The following is a 19,936-nucleotide window of genomic DNA, read 5'->3' on the forward strand; positions in this document are numbered from 1 at the left end:
CTATACTGGTTTCCTTAAAGCAAAATTGAATTTAGATTTTCTGACTCAATAGTAGTGGCAAGCATTTGATCCTCTTACTGAGGCTGGTTTGCTGAACCTGTAAACAGATTTCAAAGCTATTGTATTGGTATAGGCTGGATCTCGTCTGGATTGTTTCAGTGCATATTGGTGACTTCATGATGACAATCATTGTTCAGAAACATATTACCATGGAATAAGAGACATGAAAATGACAGTTTCTTGACTTGGTACAAAGCTACTTATATTCTAAGGTTGTTGTTAATAAAACAAGGAGTGACATTACCAATGGCACTTAAGAGCTGTAGTAATTACAGGTTTGTAGGCTTAATCTTGTTGCGTTTTATAATATTCTTTCTTCTAAAGCTTGCTACATTGCTTGTCTCTGATTTGTTCTTTTTCTCCTCCCCCAATGCCACTTTGCTTGAACTTATACTATGCAGCACCTTAAAGTGATTCCCTCTTAAAATTGTCTGAAATAACTTATCCAAGCTCATTAACAAAATATATATAATCATCTTAATGAACCAGTTAACATTTGTAACATTTCCTTCATTGCATTCCCTTCATTACAAAGATCACTGGTGTAGAACAAGCACCAGTTTATATAATAGTATTTGTTATGCAACCAGTACTTTCATGATTTAAAAGGAGAAACTCTCCTAGCTCAGAAACTTCCTGTTCTCATAGAACCAGGCAGGGAGAGGAAGGCAAGTTCATTTTTTACTTCCATAACAATGTGGTCCACCAAATTAGTTCATCTTTCCTAAATGAAACAATAAGATACAACAGGTATCATGGGCTTGATTATTCTCTGCTAATGATTTTCATGTTATTTATATATCTATAATTTGAATAACAAGGTCTGTTCTGCCGGATGGGTCACAGAATCAATATTCATGCTAGAGAGCACTCAGAAGGTGATTACACATGTTAAAGTAGCTTTATATATATGAAAATCTGGTTTCCCAGATCTTAAGGGCACTTGGAACAGATACATGTATCATGAGCATGAAGAGCAACTGCAAGATGTAGCAAGTTACTTTGCAATGAACAAAATAGGTAGTTGCCTCACGTTACCTTTTCAAGATAAGGGTGATCCAAGGCACATGCATTTGAAGATGTATGAACTCTGTCTTTGGAAAAGTAATACATACTTGTTTTTTATTGTTTTTATGTATTTAGCTGCTTCATATATGTTTTTGTAAATCACTTTGGGATGGGAGGTGATTCATAAGTGAAATTATTTATTTAGTTATTTTCTTACATTTATGTCCCACTTTCCTTCTGCCATTGAACTCTAGACAGTGTAGCGTCTGGCCGCACTGCACCCTCCATTTGGTGTGGGCCATGCCTGTCAGGGGCAGTGGCAGGGGGGCTCTGCCCTGCCTGCCCCTGACATATTTAAGGTGGCACCCAGGTGCAGGCCGCCCTCTTTACTCACCCCTCTTCAGTTCTTACACATATCTGAAGATCTTTACTACTCAAAGGCCTCCTCTGACTTCTGAAGCAGCTATGTGAGTTAATTGACAACAAGCTTCCTGTTAGATAAAAAGTGAAAGACTCTTTAGCCTCATAATTGATTTATTTGTAATTATTATAGCATAGCTGCAACTTGAAACACAGATTCCCCATGCTTGGGGTAAGGGAAAGAGTTTTAAAGTTTTTTGCTTTGTGTGCATTTAATTTGTATGAGTGCAGCTGACCAGCCACCCAGAATATAAAGCTGTAATTGTGCAAGTTAAATGTGTGCAAGTTGTGAGTTGACTGTATACACTTTGTACCACTGTTACTAAGATTCTTTCCCCTCCTTGGGGCGGCAGAGAATGAGACCGTAAGACACAGAATCATAGAATCATAGAGTTGGAAGGCATCCTGAGGGTCATCTGGTCCAACATATATAGCTGATCAATAAATCTGCTCATTTAGATAACAACTCATAATATATTTGCTTTACTCCTTTTGTCTCTTTAGGTATGATTCTTGCTGGCAGAGCCTACTATGACGGTGTTGCAAAGATAGGAGATATTGCAGTTGCATCACCTGTTTCTAAAGAATTGGGTAAGTATACTAGATTATTCAGATGCACATTCTTCTTGATACATAGAACAAATGTGGGAGCTTATAAGTTTTTTGGGGGGCAAACCTAGGTTCTCAGTTGATTATTGAGCCTATGAGAATATTTGTGAATGCCTTTACATTCCATATATAGTTCTCCTCCTACATTCTGTGAGGGCTGGATTGAATGGTGTTCCCTTCCCACCACCCTGGGCCATCCAGCCCCATTAGGTGGAGGGGAATGGGAGCACGCCTATCTGCCCTGGCTGCCTAGTGCATCTGCCCTGCCTAAGATTTCCACATTTTTTTCTTGGGAACCGGCCACACTGTTTTGGCATATGTGCATTGATTTTTGCACACATTTTTAAGTGTCCTGCTTAGACGTGCAGGGGTGTCTAAGAGTTGGGGAAGACGAGTTGAGTTGAGTGGGTGAGAAGAGCAGTCATCCTCTCCATGTGATGGTCCAGATCTCAGAAACTGTCTAATCCCTCCTTCAGCTCAGTAATTCAAACAATGAATTCCCTAATGTACTTTAAGACTGAAATGTGTGCTTCTTGTCAGTTAGACCAAGCAGTGCTGCAGCATTGGGTACATCCTGTATTTTCTTTCTTGTGAAGTTTGAAATGAAGCATGCAACTTGTTGGCAGAAAAATTAGCAGAAAAACAACATTTGCTTTTCATCATGCCTTTCCTGCCGCCTTTCCTATTGATTGTACTTTAAATGGGATAATTCAAGATTGTGTTCTCCATATTCTTTCTTCCCCTGGTCTACCAACTACAGTGGTGCCCCGCAAGACGAACGCCTCGCAAGACGAAAAACCCACTAGACGAAAGGGTTTTCCGTTTTTGGAGGCGCTTCGCTAAACGAATTTCTCTATGGGGTTGCTTCGCAAGACGAAAAAATCTTGCGAGTTCCCGCGTTTTTTTCTCGCTTTTTTCTGCCCTTTCCCTAAGCGCTAAGCCGCTTATCAGCTGTTCCGCTGATAAGCCGCTTCTCAGCTGATCGCTAAAAGCCGCTAGACTGCTAATAGCGCTAATCCGCTAAGCTGTCAATGGGCTTGCTTCGCAAGACGAAAAAACCGCTAGACGAAGAGAATCACGGAACGGATTAATTTCGTCTTGCGAGGCACCACTGTAATCTGTTCAAAATTCCTTGCACAGAATAAATTTGAGGAGGAGAGATTTGCCTAATGTAAAAGAGAAAAATAACAGCTCATGTAGAATACAGAGAGCTGTTGAAAAGGTGATTGTACAGTCTATGGATTTTTTTCTAATTTACAAAAGAAACCAGGGCTTAGGGACTCCTCATATTCTCTTCCCATCCTTTGATTATCAAGGTGAGTTCAAGAATATATTGATATCATCTTCAACTGGCTAGATTAAAGTTTGCTCCTGAATAATGCTGACTCCTTTGCAATTGCTTATCTTTTTTGGTTTCCTTCTGAAAGCCACCATTGTGTGATTTGACATTCTGAATTCAGTCAAAGGGAGTGGCAGAACAGCAAACAGTAAAAGGCAAATAATTCATAATGTAGTCACCCTATTTGCTTTACAAGTTAATTTAGCAAGACCTGGATAAATATGACTATAGAAAAAAAACCCAGGTACTTGAATACACTTATGTGTCTGAGATATATCAAGCCTTCTAAGTTACAAGAATAACAATGCAATGAATGACAACTATTTATTATCAATATACATGGGGTTTTGCATAACCACATAAGCAGGAAAAGGAACCTGCAGTCTAAATTTGACAACTGGGAAAGCAACAAAAGTAGATGAAGGGTTGACAAGGGAAGGAGGAGAATAACTAAAGTTATTTCTCTTCTGTTCTTTCCACAAAGACTTTGTTTGTGGGCATAGAAATCTTGCTTCCATGGCATATTGTGGGACCAGAAGATTCAGACAAACGATTATGTGAGATGTGTAATTGAGATGTGTAATGTCTAGCTAGCTACCTATATTTTTGTTGGTGATTGTACTTCTTTTGTAGGTAATAAGTATGAAAAAAATAAAGGTCTTCAGTATGAATATTGAACAGCTTTTAACTGAATCTCATGAGGCCTATCGCTGGGCATGTGTACTGTGAAACAAATGGCACTGTGTTCAGTGGGATATGCTCCTAAGTAAGTGTGCACAGGACTGTAACCTTACATTAAATTTGCACATGCCTTCAACATGCTAAGGTCCTGCCACTTTAAAAATGCATACTGTCCCCAATACAGATGAATGTGAACAGAAGAAATTTCCGTATTTTTGAGTAACATAGTTGTGGGGGTGGGGGGGGATAATGGTGTGGTATATCTGTCCATGTTGCGAAAAGGTTATTTTGCTTATGCACTTGTATTTTGGAAAAGGAGGGGAACCATGCATATGAAGTCCTGTAAACTATAGCATGTTAAGCATGAGTCATTTACAATTTTAATGTGTCACTTGAAGAGCAGTGAATAATACTAGCATGGCTGAGTACAGTATTGTTCATGCCTTCTGCCCTTGCATGGCTGATAATTTATTTATTTCTATAAGTGGTTGTGGGAGCAAGGTGGAATGAGACCTTGGCAGGAGGGAAGGTCTTTAATTCTTCGTCCCCTCTGTTCTCTACCTGAGTTGCAGGGTATTGGGGGAGACACACGCATCAGCAATGGAAGGAAAGCTCTCATTGATGTCAACGGGAATTTTTCTCCCATTAAAAATAGCAGATAACGCGACTCTCTATTTAGAATAGGACTGTCACAGGGCTAAAGAATTAAAGCCTACCCCCCTCACTCATACCATATTCCTGATCCAGTTTCCACTCCAACTATTTATAAAGGAAGAGGGTTGAATCGGCTACACAAGGGCTATATATATTTTTGCAGGCCACCCCAGTCTCCCAAGTGGTGCAATATTCCAAGGGTTTCAGGTGCTTACCCAGAGAGTTTGATTTCCTTGGAATGAGGAAGAGTGGAGATGACTGGTGTCTTTAGGATATATTGTTTATTTGCACATATATACCACCTGAGACTACGATGGGGCCGGGGCTCACAGCATTAGCACTCAAGAAGATCTTGATTCTCTCACAGCCTTGGGTTCAAACAAAAATCTAGCATGTCTCTCCCTCTCAGGCTTTTGCCTGTTCCTAGGCCAGCTCCCTCTAGCACCCAACTCTGGCTTTTTCCTCCTCACTACCAGCCAGGTGAAGGAGGAGGGTCCACATCATTGCCCTCTGCCATACAGAGCAGGTTCTTTTCTTATTCTTAGGGTTGTTACCAAGAAGCTGTTGGCTATTCCAGCAACTGAATCCTCCATTAGATTTTAACCCTTGCTGGCTTGAGGAATTAGAAGGGACTCGGGCATACAGCCCAACACCCCGCCCCCCCCCCCAAAGCTCACAACACTATGAATTGTGCTGCATCTAAGTTTGGCTCTCATCCACATCAGTCTCCAGTACTTTCCTAAAAATCCAGTTACAGATAGGTAGCCGTGTTGGTCTGCCATAGTCAAAACAAAAATAATTCCTTCCAGTAGCACCTTAAAGACCAACTAAGTTAGTTCTTGGTATGAGCTTTCACGAAAGCTCATACCAAGAACTAACTTAGTTGGTCTTTAAGGTGCTACTGGAAGGAATTATTTTTCCTAAAAATGTACAACTTATATTTTGGATGCTCATGTATGATTTTCTAACTGAGAACTTAAACTATCCCATAGGAGATCCAGTGCACCATTTTTATGTTAGTTGAAAATATGGTTTTGGACTACCTCCAGTTTCATCTCAAATAAAGTGCTTACTGTAGAAATACAAAAGGTCAGAGAACTCTGGACAAAGCACTGTAATATTTTTAGGCATGTGTAAGTAAGCCCTTGAAACACCAGTGATGCAGTAATCAAAATTCAGCACTTCCAAAGCAAGGAATAGATTCAATATTTAAAGTAGAGATGCTTGAAGAATTTTCCCTCTGCAAATTCCTGTAGAAAATTACCTGATCCAAACCTCTCAAATGACCATAGCTGTCCAACAGATTTTCCACTTTTCTGTGTGTTGTGCTGCAATTTAAAAGTGTAAAAATACATATTGTGATATATGTTTTGAGGTTTTTGCTTTTTAATCACTGCTTAATGTGGAAACAATGGAATTATGGGTAAAACATATGACAGCGACACAAACCAGAAATAGAAAGGTTCTTCCATCTCTATTTTAAAGCAGTCTTGAAAGGGATAGAGTGCTCTGTTCCTCTGCACACAGCATAGAAATTTGGTTCTCAGTCGTTTCTCTGCCAGCACCCAGCATATAATTTCTTTTCTTTTCTTTTGCAGGCTACTAATTTTGGGGGCTGTATTAGCCTTATTTTTTTATCTCTAAACTAAGTCACTGCCAGATATGCTGCAATAAGGGAGACTTTTCTATGTAAATGACAGATGTGATAATTTCTCAGAAATGAATATTTGCACTTCCACCTACCAAAAATAAACTGTCCTAGTCAACCCAGTAGCAATCAACCCTGCTTTGCCCTAACAGTCTTGAGCCCCTCATTTTTGTTTCCCCCTCTCTTTTCGCTTCAAGGGAAGCAAAAAGGAGCAGCACGGGATTGGAAGACAAAATTGTGCAGCGCATAGTTTTCTATACTCTCCTACTTAGGCGGCAATCTTATACCCACTTCCTTGGTAGAAAGCCACATTAAATCCAAAAGGGTTTACTTCTGAGTTGATAAGGTTGTTCTGTTCACCTTGCAAGCTGCTATGGGTTCTGGTCTAATTAAAGGACCTATGTGGGAATATTTTTAAGATATTCCCTATATATGTAAAAAAGGAAAAGACGCAAAATGTGTACAGTGCAACTAAGAAATGCAAGGTTTAATTGTAAGAATGAAGCAAAGTTTAGTTGTAAACGAACATAAGAGGTTTGATTTAAATCAATGATCGGGACCTGCCTTTTTTCTTGCTGAATTAAAGGACTTATTTAAACCAGGTATGAGGAACCTCAGGCCTGGGGGCTGAATGTGGCCCTGCAGGTATCTCTTACTGGCCCTGCTCCCTGAGTGCTTTTGTCTGGATAGGGAGGGGTATGGGTGGGTAGAATCTTCTGCCTTTTGCATGGATGGAATGTAGCCTACTCTACGAAGTTGAGTCACACCTGATGCTGCACCTGCTTTCACCTCTTGCCCATACCACTTCTGGCATGTGGCCCCTGAAAGATTTTCCATGACAAAGCGGCCCTTGGACTGAAAAAGTTCCGCACCCCTGATTTAAACCCTGACTTGAAGAGTCAGGATAAATTTCTACTTGATTCATAGTACATGTTTTCTTTCTGACCAGGCTGAACCTCCTCCCTTGAGATCCCTAGAAATGGAAAAATACATTCTCTGCTAATTATATGGAAGCTGTGTCATGTGCACACTGTCTGCTTAGGAATCTCATAATTTGTTACAAATGGGATCAAAGGTCAATTGTTGTGTACTGAAAACCTTAAAAACTCAGGAAAAACTTGGACCTGACCATATGGGAAACTAAATTGATTGTTTGTAATTTAAACGCTGATCCAAATGCAAACTTCTTTTATGTGATTAGCTCAGTACATGGTGGTAGCTTGAAAGGAAAGGTCAAAAGATTGAAGTGAATGTTACATTTGCTATGGAGTGCTGCTTGGTACTGGATGATTCAGAGCTGAAACTGCACTGCAATTTACTTGCAGTCATATAGCAAATCTCTAGTCTGCCATTTGCGTCCTATGACTTGTCTATACATCGGACCATAGCCAATGCTTAGTCTACCAGTGGTGCATTAAAGGCTGAATCAACTAATGGTTCAGCTTAGACTTGGAGTCCTGGGGACTTGTGCCAGGAGGGACATGCCGCAGTTGAATAGGAATTGTATACTGTACTACCAAACAGGTGTGACAGCATTTTCCACACTCAAATGAGTATGGGACATGAGTGAGGCAAACTCAGTTTTTGATGATGTTTTTGGTAATATGCCTATGAATAGACAAGGCCTAGGTTTTTCTGAGAAGAATAGAATTAAAGTCTCTGACTGCTGCATCCCCAGTGATCTCAGTAAAGCTGCAAAGATGGAAGAAAAGGTAAGGTATGGGAAGTTGGATGTAGGAGTTGCTTTGTGGAGGCAGGGGATATAAAAAAATGGAGACGACACAAGATGCCAGGTTGGTAAACCCAGTGGGCAAGTGAAGTACCTATTTTTTTTAGAAGTGGAGAGCAATTTAGTAAAGGTTGAGAACTACTGAATTATAAGATGACAGCACATAATTACTTACCTTCAAACAAAAAGTATACTACTAGTTTGTATTGGATTTAGTCAAGCATTCATAGAATGTTGATGTGTAGGATAGGCCTGAAAAGAAAATGCGTATCCCAGAAAGGGAAGCATTAAATAAACTCAGTTACAAAATAGGAAGCTAAACTTAAGACAGAGTACTAGTGAAAAGGGAGAATGGAATGTATTTTGTATGGAACTACGGTTTCTGAACTGAATATTAGCATTTTTTCAAATAGAGAAAATGGAGTTTGGTTATCTTCCTTATCTTACTATATTCACCACTTAATATTTATTTATTTAAAAGCATGTATAAATCACTTAATATTTCAAAACCATTAAGCAGTGGTGAATATGGTAGCCAACAATAGCACAAGATGTATTTTAATGTAACACAACAGATTAGTATTTCAAGCTTCCTCTTCCTAAAGTAACGATCCAGTCTCCATTCTCCCAGTGGATTATACAGTATTTCTTGTTGAACCAGTTGACAGATTTAAGATTTCAGTTCCAATCCTGTAGCATTTTGAAAAATAATATGTATAGCCCTGAGCATATGTACTCAGTGTGTGTGATACTGCTCTTGAAAAACTAAAATCGTGTGTAAGTGGTTGGCAACATCCAGTAAGAATGCAGTACCTTAAACTTGCTGTCCCAGTACATTTGCACTGAATGCCTACTCTGAATAAATATTTTCTAAACAACATGAGCTGTTTCCCTTCCAGGTATGAAATATGATAAAAACTTCCTGGTTGCTTGTCCTCTGAGTACTGTGAGAAAGCTAACACTTCTAGTACATTAATACCAAGTTGCATAATCGTTTGCATTAGCATTTTAAATAAAGTTCCTCATAGTCTTTTGGGATGGTAGATTATGCTTTTGGCCACAACATTATGCTGGTTATACTAGTCAGTAAAAATCTGAGGTCTATAAAACACGATTGCCGAGACATGAAGCTTTTCTGCTCAGGACTTGTCTACAGAGTTGTTTTGCTTTGTTTTCCTTTGTTTGTATACTTTTGATGGAACTTACGCAGGCCACCCATGTCACTCTGTCCATAGATTTTGCATGATCAGAACAGCTGCTATTCTTCATATGAATTAATTAATGAAATGATTTATTTACACATACAAACAATCTGTATTTTTATCAAGGGGCAGCACTACAGGTCAGAGAAATATTTGAAATTATATTGGAAAACATGGCCATTTGTTTTTCAAAATAACTTTGGAAAAGGCTTTCTCCATATTTCTCTATTAATTCCCCCATATACAGTGTGAAATGTAATCTCCTCGTAACACACTATAACCCTGAGCTAAAGATCTTACTGTATGTGTTGGTCAAGTACACATGTATACAAGGCATATTGGCATGCATGTGTGATCAAAGACAAATAATCATGGAGATAAATAACCATAGGGCAAATATTCCAGAACTATTTAAATTATTCGGACATCTTCCTTTCCTCTGTAACAAGGATGGGGAACCTGTGTTATCCTCAAACCAGGGACAGCCTCCCATCAGACAGTGAGGCACTGAGGAAGTCACCCCAACCAGGCAGCAAACCTGGGCCTGGGGAGCATGCCTCCACCACCTCTTCCACTGCCAGCACCATGCTAGGGCTTCGCCGGGCTACTGCCAGACAGCTGGAGGAGGGAGGGGCAGGGTGGCAGGGGTTTGCCTCAAACAGCAAAATGTATTAGGACTACCCTGCCTGAAGCCCTTCATAGTATATAGGCAAGCTTTGAGAAACAGTTGAGAGAGACGGTGTCCTACATAACACTTGGGTGTACTGTCCTCTTGACTTTCCAAGCACAGGAAGAACAGTCTCGCCATAGAATTCACATTCTGAGGCCTGGAACAATTTCAAGGACCTGACACCTGTGAGCCCCTGGTCCAATTGAGCATTATATCTGATTTCTTCCATCACCCTTCTAAAACAGATTAGGACTTTAAATCTAAAATAGTCCCCCCCCCCCCAGGGGTGTTTATGAGCTTTCAGAATAATCTGCAGCTGAAAGAAGACATTTAACTTCTGTCAAAAAGAATAAGCAGCGTGAGTTTATCAGTTTTCCATTAAGCCAGAATTAAGGTCAATTTTAAAAAATACTACTTTTTATCACTTTTTAATCAATCCACAGTATTGATGTTTTTGGATAATACAAACCAGCATTACAAGAGAATCCTGTTTGCAGATCATACAATATTTTGCAATGGCCACTTTACATAGGACTACCATGAAGGCAGTTTGGAAGCTGCAGCTGGTACAAAATGTGACCACTCAGTTATTGGGTGGGGGGCAATAAAGAAAATGTCCTCATTTTGTATTGGTTGTACTGACTATGGGTGCATTTCTGGGTCCAATGCAAAGTGCTGGTTAATACTTTTAAAGCCCTGAACAGCTTGGGGCCAAGTTACTTAATGGACAGCCTACGCCCAATATCTTAAGAACTGGCTCAGCCCTGCTTCACTACTTAGATTGACGAATGTGTGTAATAGGGCCTTATCAAAGGTAGCTCTGCAATTATGGAATACAATTCCTGCAGAGATTAAGAAGGCCAAATTTCTTGAGCTCTTCAAGATGGCTTGAGAAACCTTTTTCCCCTTCAAAAGTTTTTGTTGCCGGAGATGTGAGTGAATGTAACTGGGATGTGACTTAGTTATAATTGTGCTATACTTGTGTTTGCAATATTATTTTGTTGCTGACTGTGTTTTCAGACTTCATGAAATTTGTATTTTAAAATATAGTAAGGCATTTTATGGAGGATTTCCTCAAAGCAGAATATAAGTCTCTTAAAGCGAGCAAGGGTGCTCAGCACTGAATGTTCAAAAAATGATGACTCTCATGAGGGAGATGCCTGCCCATTGCAACCCATCCTTAGAACTGCAGTTGCGATGGGCTCTACGGAGTTCATTCCCTGACATTGTGTTGGATGCCTTGGTGGCAGAGGATGAGAATGCTGTTCTGTTTCTTTTATACTTGGAAAGGATGCACCTCTGATTTATTACCCATGCTCCTATTCTGATCATTACCTTCTATTGACAAGTCCATTGTGTGTGACAGGAACAAAATTATATTTTTAGACCCTGCATTTTAGAGCTTTGTCATTGGGGGCCCTAGTGAAAGAAGGAATGTGGCAGAACAACCTACTGGAGACCCAGGAGACATGTTCATCCCCTCTCACCACTGCCTGTGGGAATTATTCTATAGGGCTCACTTTCATGGGGCTCAATTTCACCACCAAGATTCAGAGCCTATCTTAAATTCCTTATCATGATGTTCACGAACAAGGAATTCCAAGTTTCCAACCACATTCTGTTGCTGATTATCTTTGATCATTGAAACATCACTGTCTTTTTAGGATTTAGGATTCTACTAACAACCATCTTTGTATCTTCTACCTTGTTTCTTAAGAAACAACCAACATTTCTGGAAAAGTGGTGCACTGGTTCTTTCAACTCACTCCAAAATCATATTCACTTCTTAAACATGTATATAAACTAGAGCGATGCCTTCGTGAATAAAGATTATTATTCTTTATGTATTAATAGATCTTCTAGATAATGCAGTGAATAATGCACATTAATACTGTATATCTTTGCTTGGGGATCTGTATTCCAGTCCAACCTCGAATTACCGCTTAATCTAGGGTCAAAGTGGGTGCACATGACATTAAACTCTTCTTTGTATCCCGTGCTTGAAATTGACCTCTTTTTTGGAAGAAAAAAAAATAGCAGACATTGTGAACAATGTTCCTGCACTAGCTTTTTTCCACCCACCCACCCCTGTCTTGTAATATGTAGACATCAAAGGCACCACATTAATATGGGGTGGAGTCCTTCCTGAATGCAAGCCTAAATATGATATATTAGGAAGACAACAGAGCTGAAATGTCTCAATCAACATGAGAAATGGTTATAGCATAGCTGTGTATTGACATTAAAAATTGCACATGTTTGGCAGAAGGGCGGAGGCATTGTGCAAAGTAATGTTGGCAATACGCAAATTCAGGCATTACTGGCAAATACACTCTGACCCTTCTGGTTCGCTTTCTGCAGCCACACCCACACACCCGGCACTGGCAGCTGCTTATAAACACAAAACACACACACCACTGTAGAATGCATTTGCAGTCATATGTGCAATGATGCACCCTCTGGGGACAAAGAGTTGACATTATCTGCCATAGGTGTGTTCTAACTTAATATTTACATGCCATGTATCTCTTCACCTCGTAGGTGTTTCCTCTCGTTGACATTTCTGTTGAGTGCTCGTGTGGCCCTGTTGAGTAAAATACGTAGTTTGACAACTATTTCAGCTCTTTATTTTTACCTGGCATTTCTTGCTTTTTCTTCTTCCTCAGGGGAGGGTTTACATATTCTTAAAGGTTTCTGAAAACATTGTCTTTCTATGAGTTTTTATATTTGAATGTGCCGAACCACCATCTGAATAGTGGTTGAATTTAATGTAAAGGGGTCAGGTGTGTTTTGCCTGTACTGACTATTATTGCACAAACAGAGACCTGTCTGCTCTGGAGATCCTCTCTTACCTACTTACTTAAACAATGTCAGACTCTTGGGCATGTTCAGACCTGTGATTGAGCAGTATTAGATTTTCTTTTGTACTTGCAGTTCTTGCAGTTTTGAAGTCTACACAAGCAGTCTATTCATTCAGGCTTTCAAAAGATAAGACTGCCCTCTGTAGTTGGGTAGTAGATGCTATTCTATATAGTGGCTTGGTGAAATGTCACAAGAGTGAGCAAAAGGCACTTCCTCATTAACATGGGAGTTGTCATCAATTTCTCCCCCCTTCGCCCCTCACCCCCCCCAGCTGCAGTCCCCTGTGTAACATGCCATGTTGTTTCATAGGATGATCTCAGGATTTGCTGTGGGAAGGCTCAAAGAGTTGCAGCGTATATTCAGTTCTTTGGATCATAGCTTATATATCACAGTTCTTTAATTAGAAATATGCATCAATTAGTATAAAACCATGCCTTGAACAAAAAAAGGCCCAGAGAACAGATATTGCAACTACCTTGCCAAGTAGAAAAACAAATGCTGTGTTTTATTCATACATTATTAACAATGCACCTGCTTGGTTTTTATTGTTTTTTAATACCAAAATTACTCACAGTGATGTGCCTATCAATTTTAAATGAGGCAAGAGGGATATGTTATTTATATTTACTTGTATTTTGCACCAATCATAAGCTTTTAATATCCATGGATTAAAATATATATAAATATGTTAAATCCTGGGGGAAATATTAAGTTAATAGGTTTATATGAAATTATCTGAATTTTTTTTTGCTGATAGATGTGCAAATGATAATGGGCTTTATAAGCTACATATCTGGCATGCACATATGACTGATATTAAAGTCCGATTTTCAGAGAGGACTGGGTTGTTGTTGTTGTTTAAAAAAGTATATTCTGACATACATAAAGAAAGGGGGTATGTTTTCTGTTGTCTATTGTGGTGTGGGCTTTTTTGAAAAAAACATTGAAGGGCAGTCTGAATCTGGAATGAATTTTCGGTCATGCTAATGAAATGTGGAAAGGGTATTAAGAGAGAAAGCTTTCCACCAGATGCACTACATTCAGAAGACACAACCTTACTTAACCAGTACTTTTATATTTTCCCGTCTGCCATACTTGAGACAGATTTCCTGCCTGCAGTTCTGCACACCTGTTATAAACAGACTTAACATGCTTCACAATGCTTTGTTGTGTCACATTGTAAAGCACAGCTGAGGCTTAATAATATGACTTTAAAATTCTCTGAATCTGCTAACTGTGGGCATTTACATAAAGGAGCACAACTTGTCCTACCATTTGCGCTTTACTAAGCTCTCTGACATTACTATGGTTTCACTGTAAAAATATTGACTCATGACACAAGAGGAAATAGGTTAGCCAGTGCATACGTCTGCATGGTGACAATGAGGCTCTTAGAAGGATGTTGTAGATTAAAAGAAGAAATGAGACAGGTGTCTAAAATGACAGTCTTAAACACTTGCTTTAATTTCCCAATTATATTAGTCTTTCAAATTGTTTTGAAGTGTAAAAAAAAGTTTTCAGGAATAGCACCATAACACACTGTTTCTCTGAGATGTTCAGTCAGGCTGAGTGCTACTGAGACTAGAATAACAACATCTGAAAGTCAGGTTTTCCAGTCTTGACCTGCCAGGTAAATGAGTTGTTTTATTGAACATTTACACGGTGGTGGCAGGAAAAGCCAAAGGAAGGGAGTGTACAGGGGTGGGGAGGGTTGAGCCAGCACACAACCTTGTTGGATTACTGTCAGTACTTTGAGTTCCAGGTTCTACTGCATTAATTTTTGCAAAAGTGCCAGCCTTTGGTCAGCTGTGTTGCTGTGGCAGCAAATTCTCAAAAGCATGTACTGTATGAGCGAAGCTGAAAAAAGCAGGCCCTGAACTTTATTCATTAAATGTAGTCTGTTTTACATTGTAAATTAGATTCCTTTATTATTTCATTATGTCTACAAATATGCATTCTTAAGGCCAAGTAGTCTAATGTCCTGCTCTGCAGTCCTGCCTATAGTACTTAAATCCCATTTAAGTAGGTGGGACTTGCCCATGCATAGCTAAGGACAGAATTATACTCAGCCTTATCCCTAACGTCATTTGCAAAACAGGTTATAAGTATTCTTGTTTTTTCAGGTGGAGGAGCTGAGGCAGAGACAGAGTGCTACTAATATGGCAGAAGTGGAAGGGCATGTATAAATTTGACCTCCCAACCCTTTGCTGCTGTAATAGTTAATGTGGAAGGAAGACACATAAGGATGAGGGTTCAATAATCTGCTGAACCCTTATTCCTGTTGCCATAAGCAGAAGGAAGTGGTTTTGACAGACTGTGTTGCTCTTTAGCCATAATTGCACTGCCACCCAGCTGTGGTCCATTCAGAATCTCTGTGGCACGATGCAAGAAAACAACAAAGTAGAGGTTGGGCAGCAGAACTCTAGCAGGGGGACAGGTTAATAGCAAAAGAGTTTGTAGATCTTCTTGCATATGTGTTTAGGCTGAACACATGAAAGGGCAACAGGATCACACCTGGTGTCCCTGCCCTCCATTGCAGAAAGAACCCCTTATTGAGAGAACCAGCACTAGCAGTAGAGCAATCTTTTCTCTGATGAGGGCCACATTTCCTTGGGAGTAATCCATCAAGAGCCACATACCAGTGGTTGATGGGATCAGAGTCAAAGCTGGGCGGGACACCTCTTTTCTCTGTCACCACAATTTTTCTTTCCACCTCTACAATTCCTTTCTTTCTCTTTTTCCGTTATTCCCTTATCCCCGCTTTTCCCCCTTCCTGCCACTTGCATGAAATTAGGCTGAGGGCCACATGAGAGCCACTCCTGACCAACTCCCGCAGAAGTGTAGACTATGTTTGTTCTAAGCCAAACAGTGCACTGAAGTTGTGGACAAGGACAGCAGGTATGGTCCCACTTGCCTCTGAGTGTGTTCAGATAGAGCATATAAAATCATAGAACTGTAGAGTTGGAATGGACCCCAAGGGCTATCTAGTCCAACCCCCTGCAATGCAGGAATCTCAACTAAAGATGGCCATCCAGCCTCCACTTAAAAACCTCCAAGGAAAGAGAGTCCACCACCTTCCAAGGGAGTCTGTTCCACTCTCAAACAGCTCTTACCGTCAGAAAGTTCTTTCTGTTGTTTAGTCAAAATCTCCTTTCTTGTAACTTGAAGCCATTGGTTTAGGTCCTAGCCTCCTGAGCAGGAGAAAACAAGCTTGCTCCATCCCTCAAATGTTCCTCTTAAGGCTTGGTTTCCAGACCCTTGATCATCTTGGTTGCCCTCCTCCACACATTTCATCTTGTCACTATCCTTCATAAATTGTGGCACCCAGAACTGGATAAAGTACTCCAAGTGTGGTCTCACCAAGGCAGACTAGTGCAGTACTATTACATCCCTTGATCTGTGCACTATACTTCTGTACATATTTTCTTCTTCTTCTTCTTTGCTGCTGTGTCACACTGTCGACTCATTTTAAGCTTGTGGTCTACTAAGACTCCTAGATCTTTTTCACATGTACTACTGGCAAACCAGATGCAACCCATTTTACACTTGTGCAGCTGGTTATTCCTGCCTAAGTGTAGAAGCTTACATTTGTCCCTGTTGAAATTTATTTTGTTAGTTTTGGCCCAATTCACCAATCTATTAAGGTAATATTGAATCCCGATTCTGTCTTCTGCAGCATTAGCTAGCCCTCCCAGTTTCATGTCATCTGCAAATTTGATGAGCATTCCCTCAATTCCTTCATCCAAGTTGTTTATAAAGATGAACAACAATGAGCCCAGGACAGAATCCTTCAGCTCCCACTTGTCCTTTTTTCCAGGATAATGAGCAACCATTAGTGAGCACTCTTTGGGTTTGGTCAAAAAACCAGCTACAGTGGTATCTCGGGTTAAATACTTAATTCGTTCCGGAGGTCCTTACTTAACCTGAAACTGTTCTTAAGCTAAAGCACCACTTTAGCTAATGGGGCCTCCTGCTGCTGCTGCGCCGCCGGAGCACGATTTCTGTTCTCATCCTGAAGCAAAGTTCTTAACCTGAAGCACTATTTCTGGGTTAGCAGAGTCTGTAACCTGAAGCGTATGTAACCTGAAGCGTATGTAACCCAAGGTAGTACTGTGCAAATCCACCTAAGTTACCTTGTTCAAACCACATTTGATATTCTGTAAGAATATCATAGGGAACTTTGTCAAAAGCCTTACTGAAATCAAGATACACTACGTCCATAACATTACCCTGATCCACCAAGCTTATAGCTCTATAAAAGAAATAAATGCAATGTAATGTTTATAAGGTAGTATTATAAAATATATTGATGCCAATTAGCAATTGTGAGTAACCTTGGCCATGTATAATTTTACTCTAAAATTTGTTTTGCTTTTTGTGGCAAGGGCTCGAAAAAGAATATTCAGATATACTATGTACTGTTGAAGGCTTCTATTTACTGTCTTTCATCATAAAAGTTACCAGAACAGAAAAAAATGTTAACTGCACTCCCCTTGAAGGAGCAGTGTGTAGTCTGGGCTAGTTCTTGATCCAGCTAAGTGGATGCTCAGAAGGTACCTTTTTCCAGCTATGGCTGCTGCTCCAGCTGTCACCATATCTGGATCAAGATAGCCTCGCCAAAGTTATCCATGCACTAGTAACCTCCTGATTAGATTATTATAATGCATTCTATATGGGCCTGATTTTGAAGATGTAACAGAAGCTGCAACAAGTACAGAACACAGCCACCAATGTTGAGTAGAGCAGTTAATTGAAATATTGTAATACTGACTTTACAAGCACTGGTTGCCAATACTCCACTGAGTCCACTTCAGCTGAACACCTACCTCTTCACCTGGTATTTTGGGGGTGGCTGGTTTGTTTTGGCCAACTGTAATTGAGGAATCACCATCTGTTGTTTGTTTTGATGTGATTTGATTCAGTTTTATCTGGTTTAATTTGTCATACCATGCTTTAATCTATAAGTAGCCACGTTGGTAACATAGGGATCACAAATGATGAAGAACAGTATAAAAATTAATTAATTGTGTTTGTCAACAGGGCATGTTCTCATAGAGATTTCTATTGCACAGAAGAAACTGAATGACAGATTAGAAGAAAGTGTAAGTAAATACCCATGCAATATTTTAACTTCTTTTTTTAAAAAAATTAAAAAAACCTAGGGGGGGGGGAACCTTTGTGTGTAAACTAACCCTTTAACTACATGGTTATCCATTTACTCTTGCAGTTCAAGAAATTCCATAAAGAGATTATATCTGAGCTGGAGAAGAAGACTGAACTAGATGTAAAATACATGAATGTAAGTATATTGTTTTTCAGTGCCGGAGAAGATTAATCATTTATATGATTATCTTATCGTATGTGCTACTTAGTGTTGGCAAATAGCACAAGAAATGACTTTCCCGAAGCAGGTTGGGAAGGTTTTACACGTGGAGCTGAGCCCCTGTGCTTACAGCAATTTTTATGATTTAGGGCTCTAAGTTCAGTCCTTAATATCGCTGTTGATGTTTATAATATATCAACTTTGCCAATCTACATGTGTTGTCTTCAAGGCTGAAACGTTAAGAATTCCAAAAATACTAAATTACATTTATCCTGATTTGTACATATAGCTATAACTAAGGTTTTTTGGGTTCCTAGATGTTATATATTCAGATTTTACCTATTTTTATATCTGATGGAGATATTAATCATGGGCAAAAATGTCTTAAAAATTAAAGCAAGGATTAAAGCTAAGATATTAACTAGTCAAAGGAAGGCTGATAATGGCATATTTATTGTTATATTATGCAGTGGCTCAGTTATTAAATTTTTGTAGTGGAGAATAACTGACAGTCAGACACTATGAGTTAAAGTCAAACAGTCAAAGGCCTGATCATGCATCTCAAGCAGCAGCTTTGTGGACGTATATGAAAGTGATGCAATATTCAGAATCCTGATGTTAAGCTTTCATCTTTTGAATACTTTCATATTGGTAATTGTCTTACCAAAACCAACTTGATCAAAGTAAAATGAATCCCACCTTCACAGAAATAGTCTTGGATATCCTGCGGACCGATGGAAGGCATTTCAAATGTCTCCTTAGATACATTTAAGATGCAAAAGTACATGAGAGCAAATCCTTGATCGGCCAATTTTATATATTTTATTAAACATATTTGTGATCTGTCCTTCACTTAAAGGCCCCAGGATGGAATTACATACACTTAAAACCAAAAGATTAAACAAAAGCATTAAAGCACATAAAACCAAATGCAAATATCCAGTTACAAGTTAAAACAGAAACAGCAACAAAAATTCAATTAGCGCATATATCCCTATCCCAGATCTTGGCAAAGAGGTGCTTCTTCACTTGACAGTGAAAAGGCAGCAATGTCATAGTGAGACACGCCACAAAGGGGAGGTTATTCGAAAGGCATGGAGCCACTGCAGGAAAAAAAACTGACCCATGGGTCTCCGCCCTGCAAATCTCATTAGGCATGAGGACCACAAGCAAGGTTCCTCCTGCAGATCTCAAAGCCCAGGCTTCTTATAGTATGGGAATATAATCTCTCAATTATCTGAATACATACACCAGCCACTTCCTATGTGTTTTTTTTAAATAACTAATTAAAATAGTAGCATTTGGACATGTGCTGGGATAAAAACAGTGGTGTCGGCCTATAAATCAGGAACTTAACTACATTTATCTTGTCTGAAAGTTCAGCAGGTGTGGGCACAGATACTGGGTAGAACAAAACTAAATCACTGATTATCAACTTAATTTGCATCTTCTTAATAGTTTTGCTTGTGCTTATCAACCAAGATAGAATTACAAGTATGAAACATTCTCATAGCTGGATTACCTTAGCATATTGCTAGAAAAATATAAATCTGCCACAAACTAAGGACTGAATGTATAAACTGTGTGATATCTTGATGAATTTTCCCAAGAAACCCATACTGAGTACAGCAGATAAGGTATTTTTGTGGCAAATGGTGGCCTGGTACAGAACTCTTGTGAATTGGCTTAAGGGCTGGATATGAGTCTCTGATTTAAAAAGAATATTCTAGG

General features: G+C 39.4%; 1 protein-coding gene across 3 annotated transcripts in view; it reads left to right on the forward strand.

Annotated features, from left to right (window-relative positions):
- Nucleotides 1–19,936, forward strand: part of BAIAP2L1 (BAR/IMD domain containing adaptor protein 2 like 1) — a 58,436-nt gene that overhangs the window by 20,356 nt on the left and 18,144 nt on the right. For all 3 annotated transcript variants that reach the window (XR_014557783.1, XM_083711619.1, XM_083711620.1), the window contains 3 exons: nt 1,993–2,079; nt 17,923–17,984; nt 18,110–18,181. Coding sequence is in view for 2 of the 3 variants with exons in the window: in XM_083711619.1 (XP_083567745.1) it covers nt 1,993–2,079; nt 17,923–17,984; nt 18,110–18,181 (221 nt within the window). In the remaining variant the exon portion in view is untranslated. The remainder of the gene's footprint in view (nt 1–1,992; nt 2,080–17,922; nt 17,985–18,109; nt 18,182–19,936) is intronic.

Source organism: Podarcis gaigeae (assembly GCF_964106915.1).
Source record: "Podarcis gaigeae genome assembly, chromosome: 14".
In the NCBI taxonomy this organism is placed as follows: Eukaryota; Metazoa; Chordata; class Lepidosauria; order Squamata; family Lacertidae; genus Podarcis; species Podarcis gaigeae.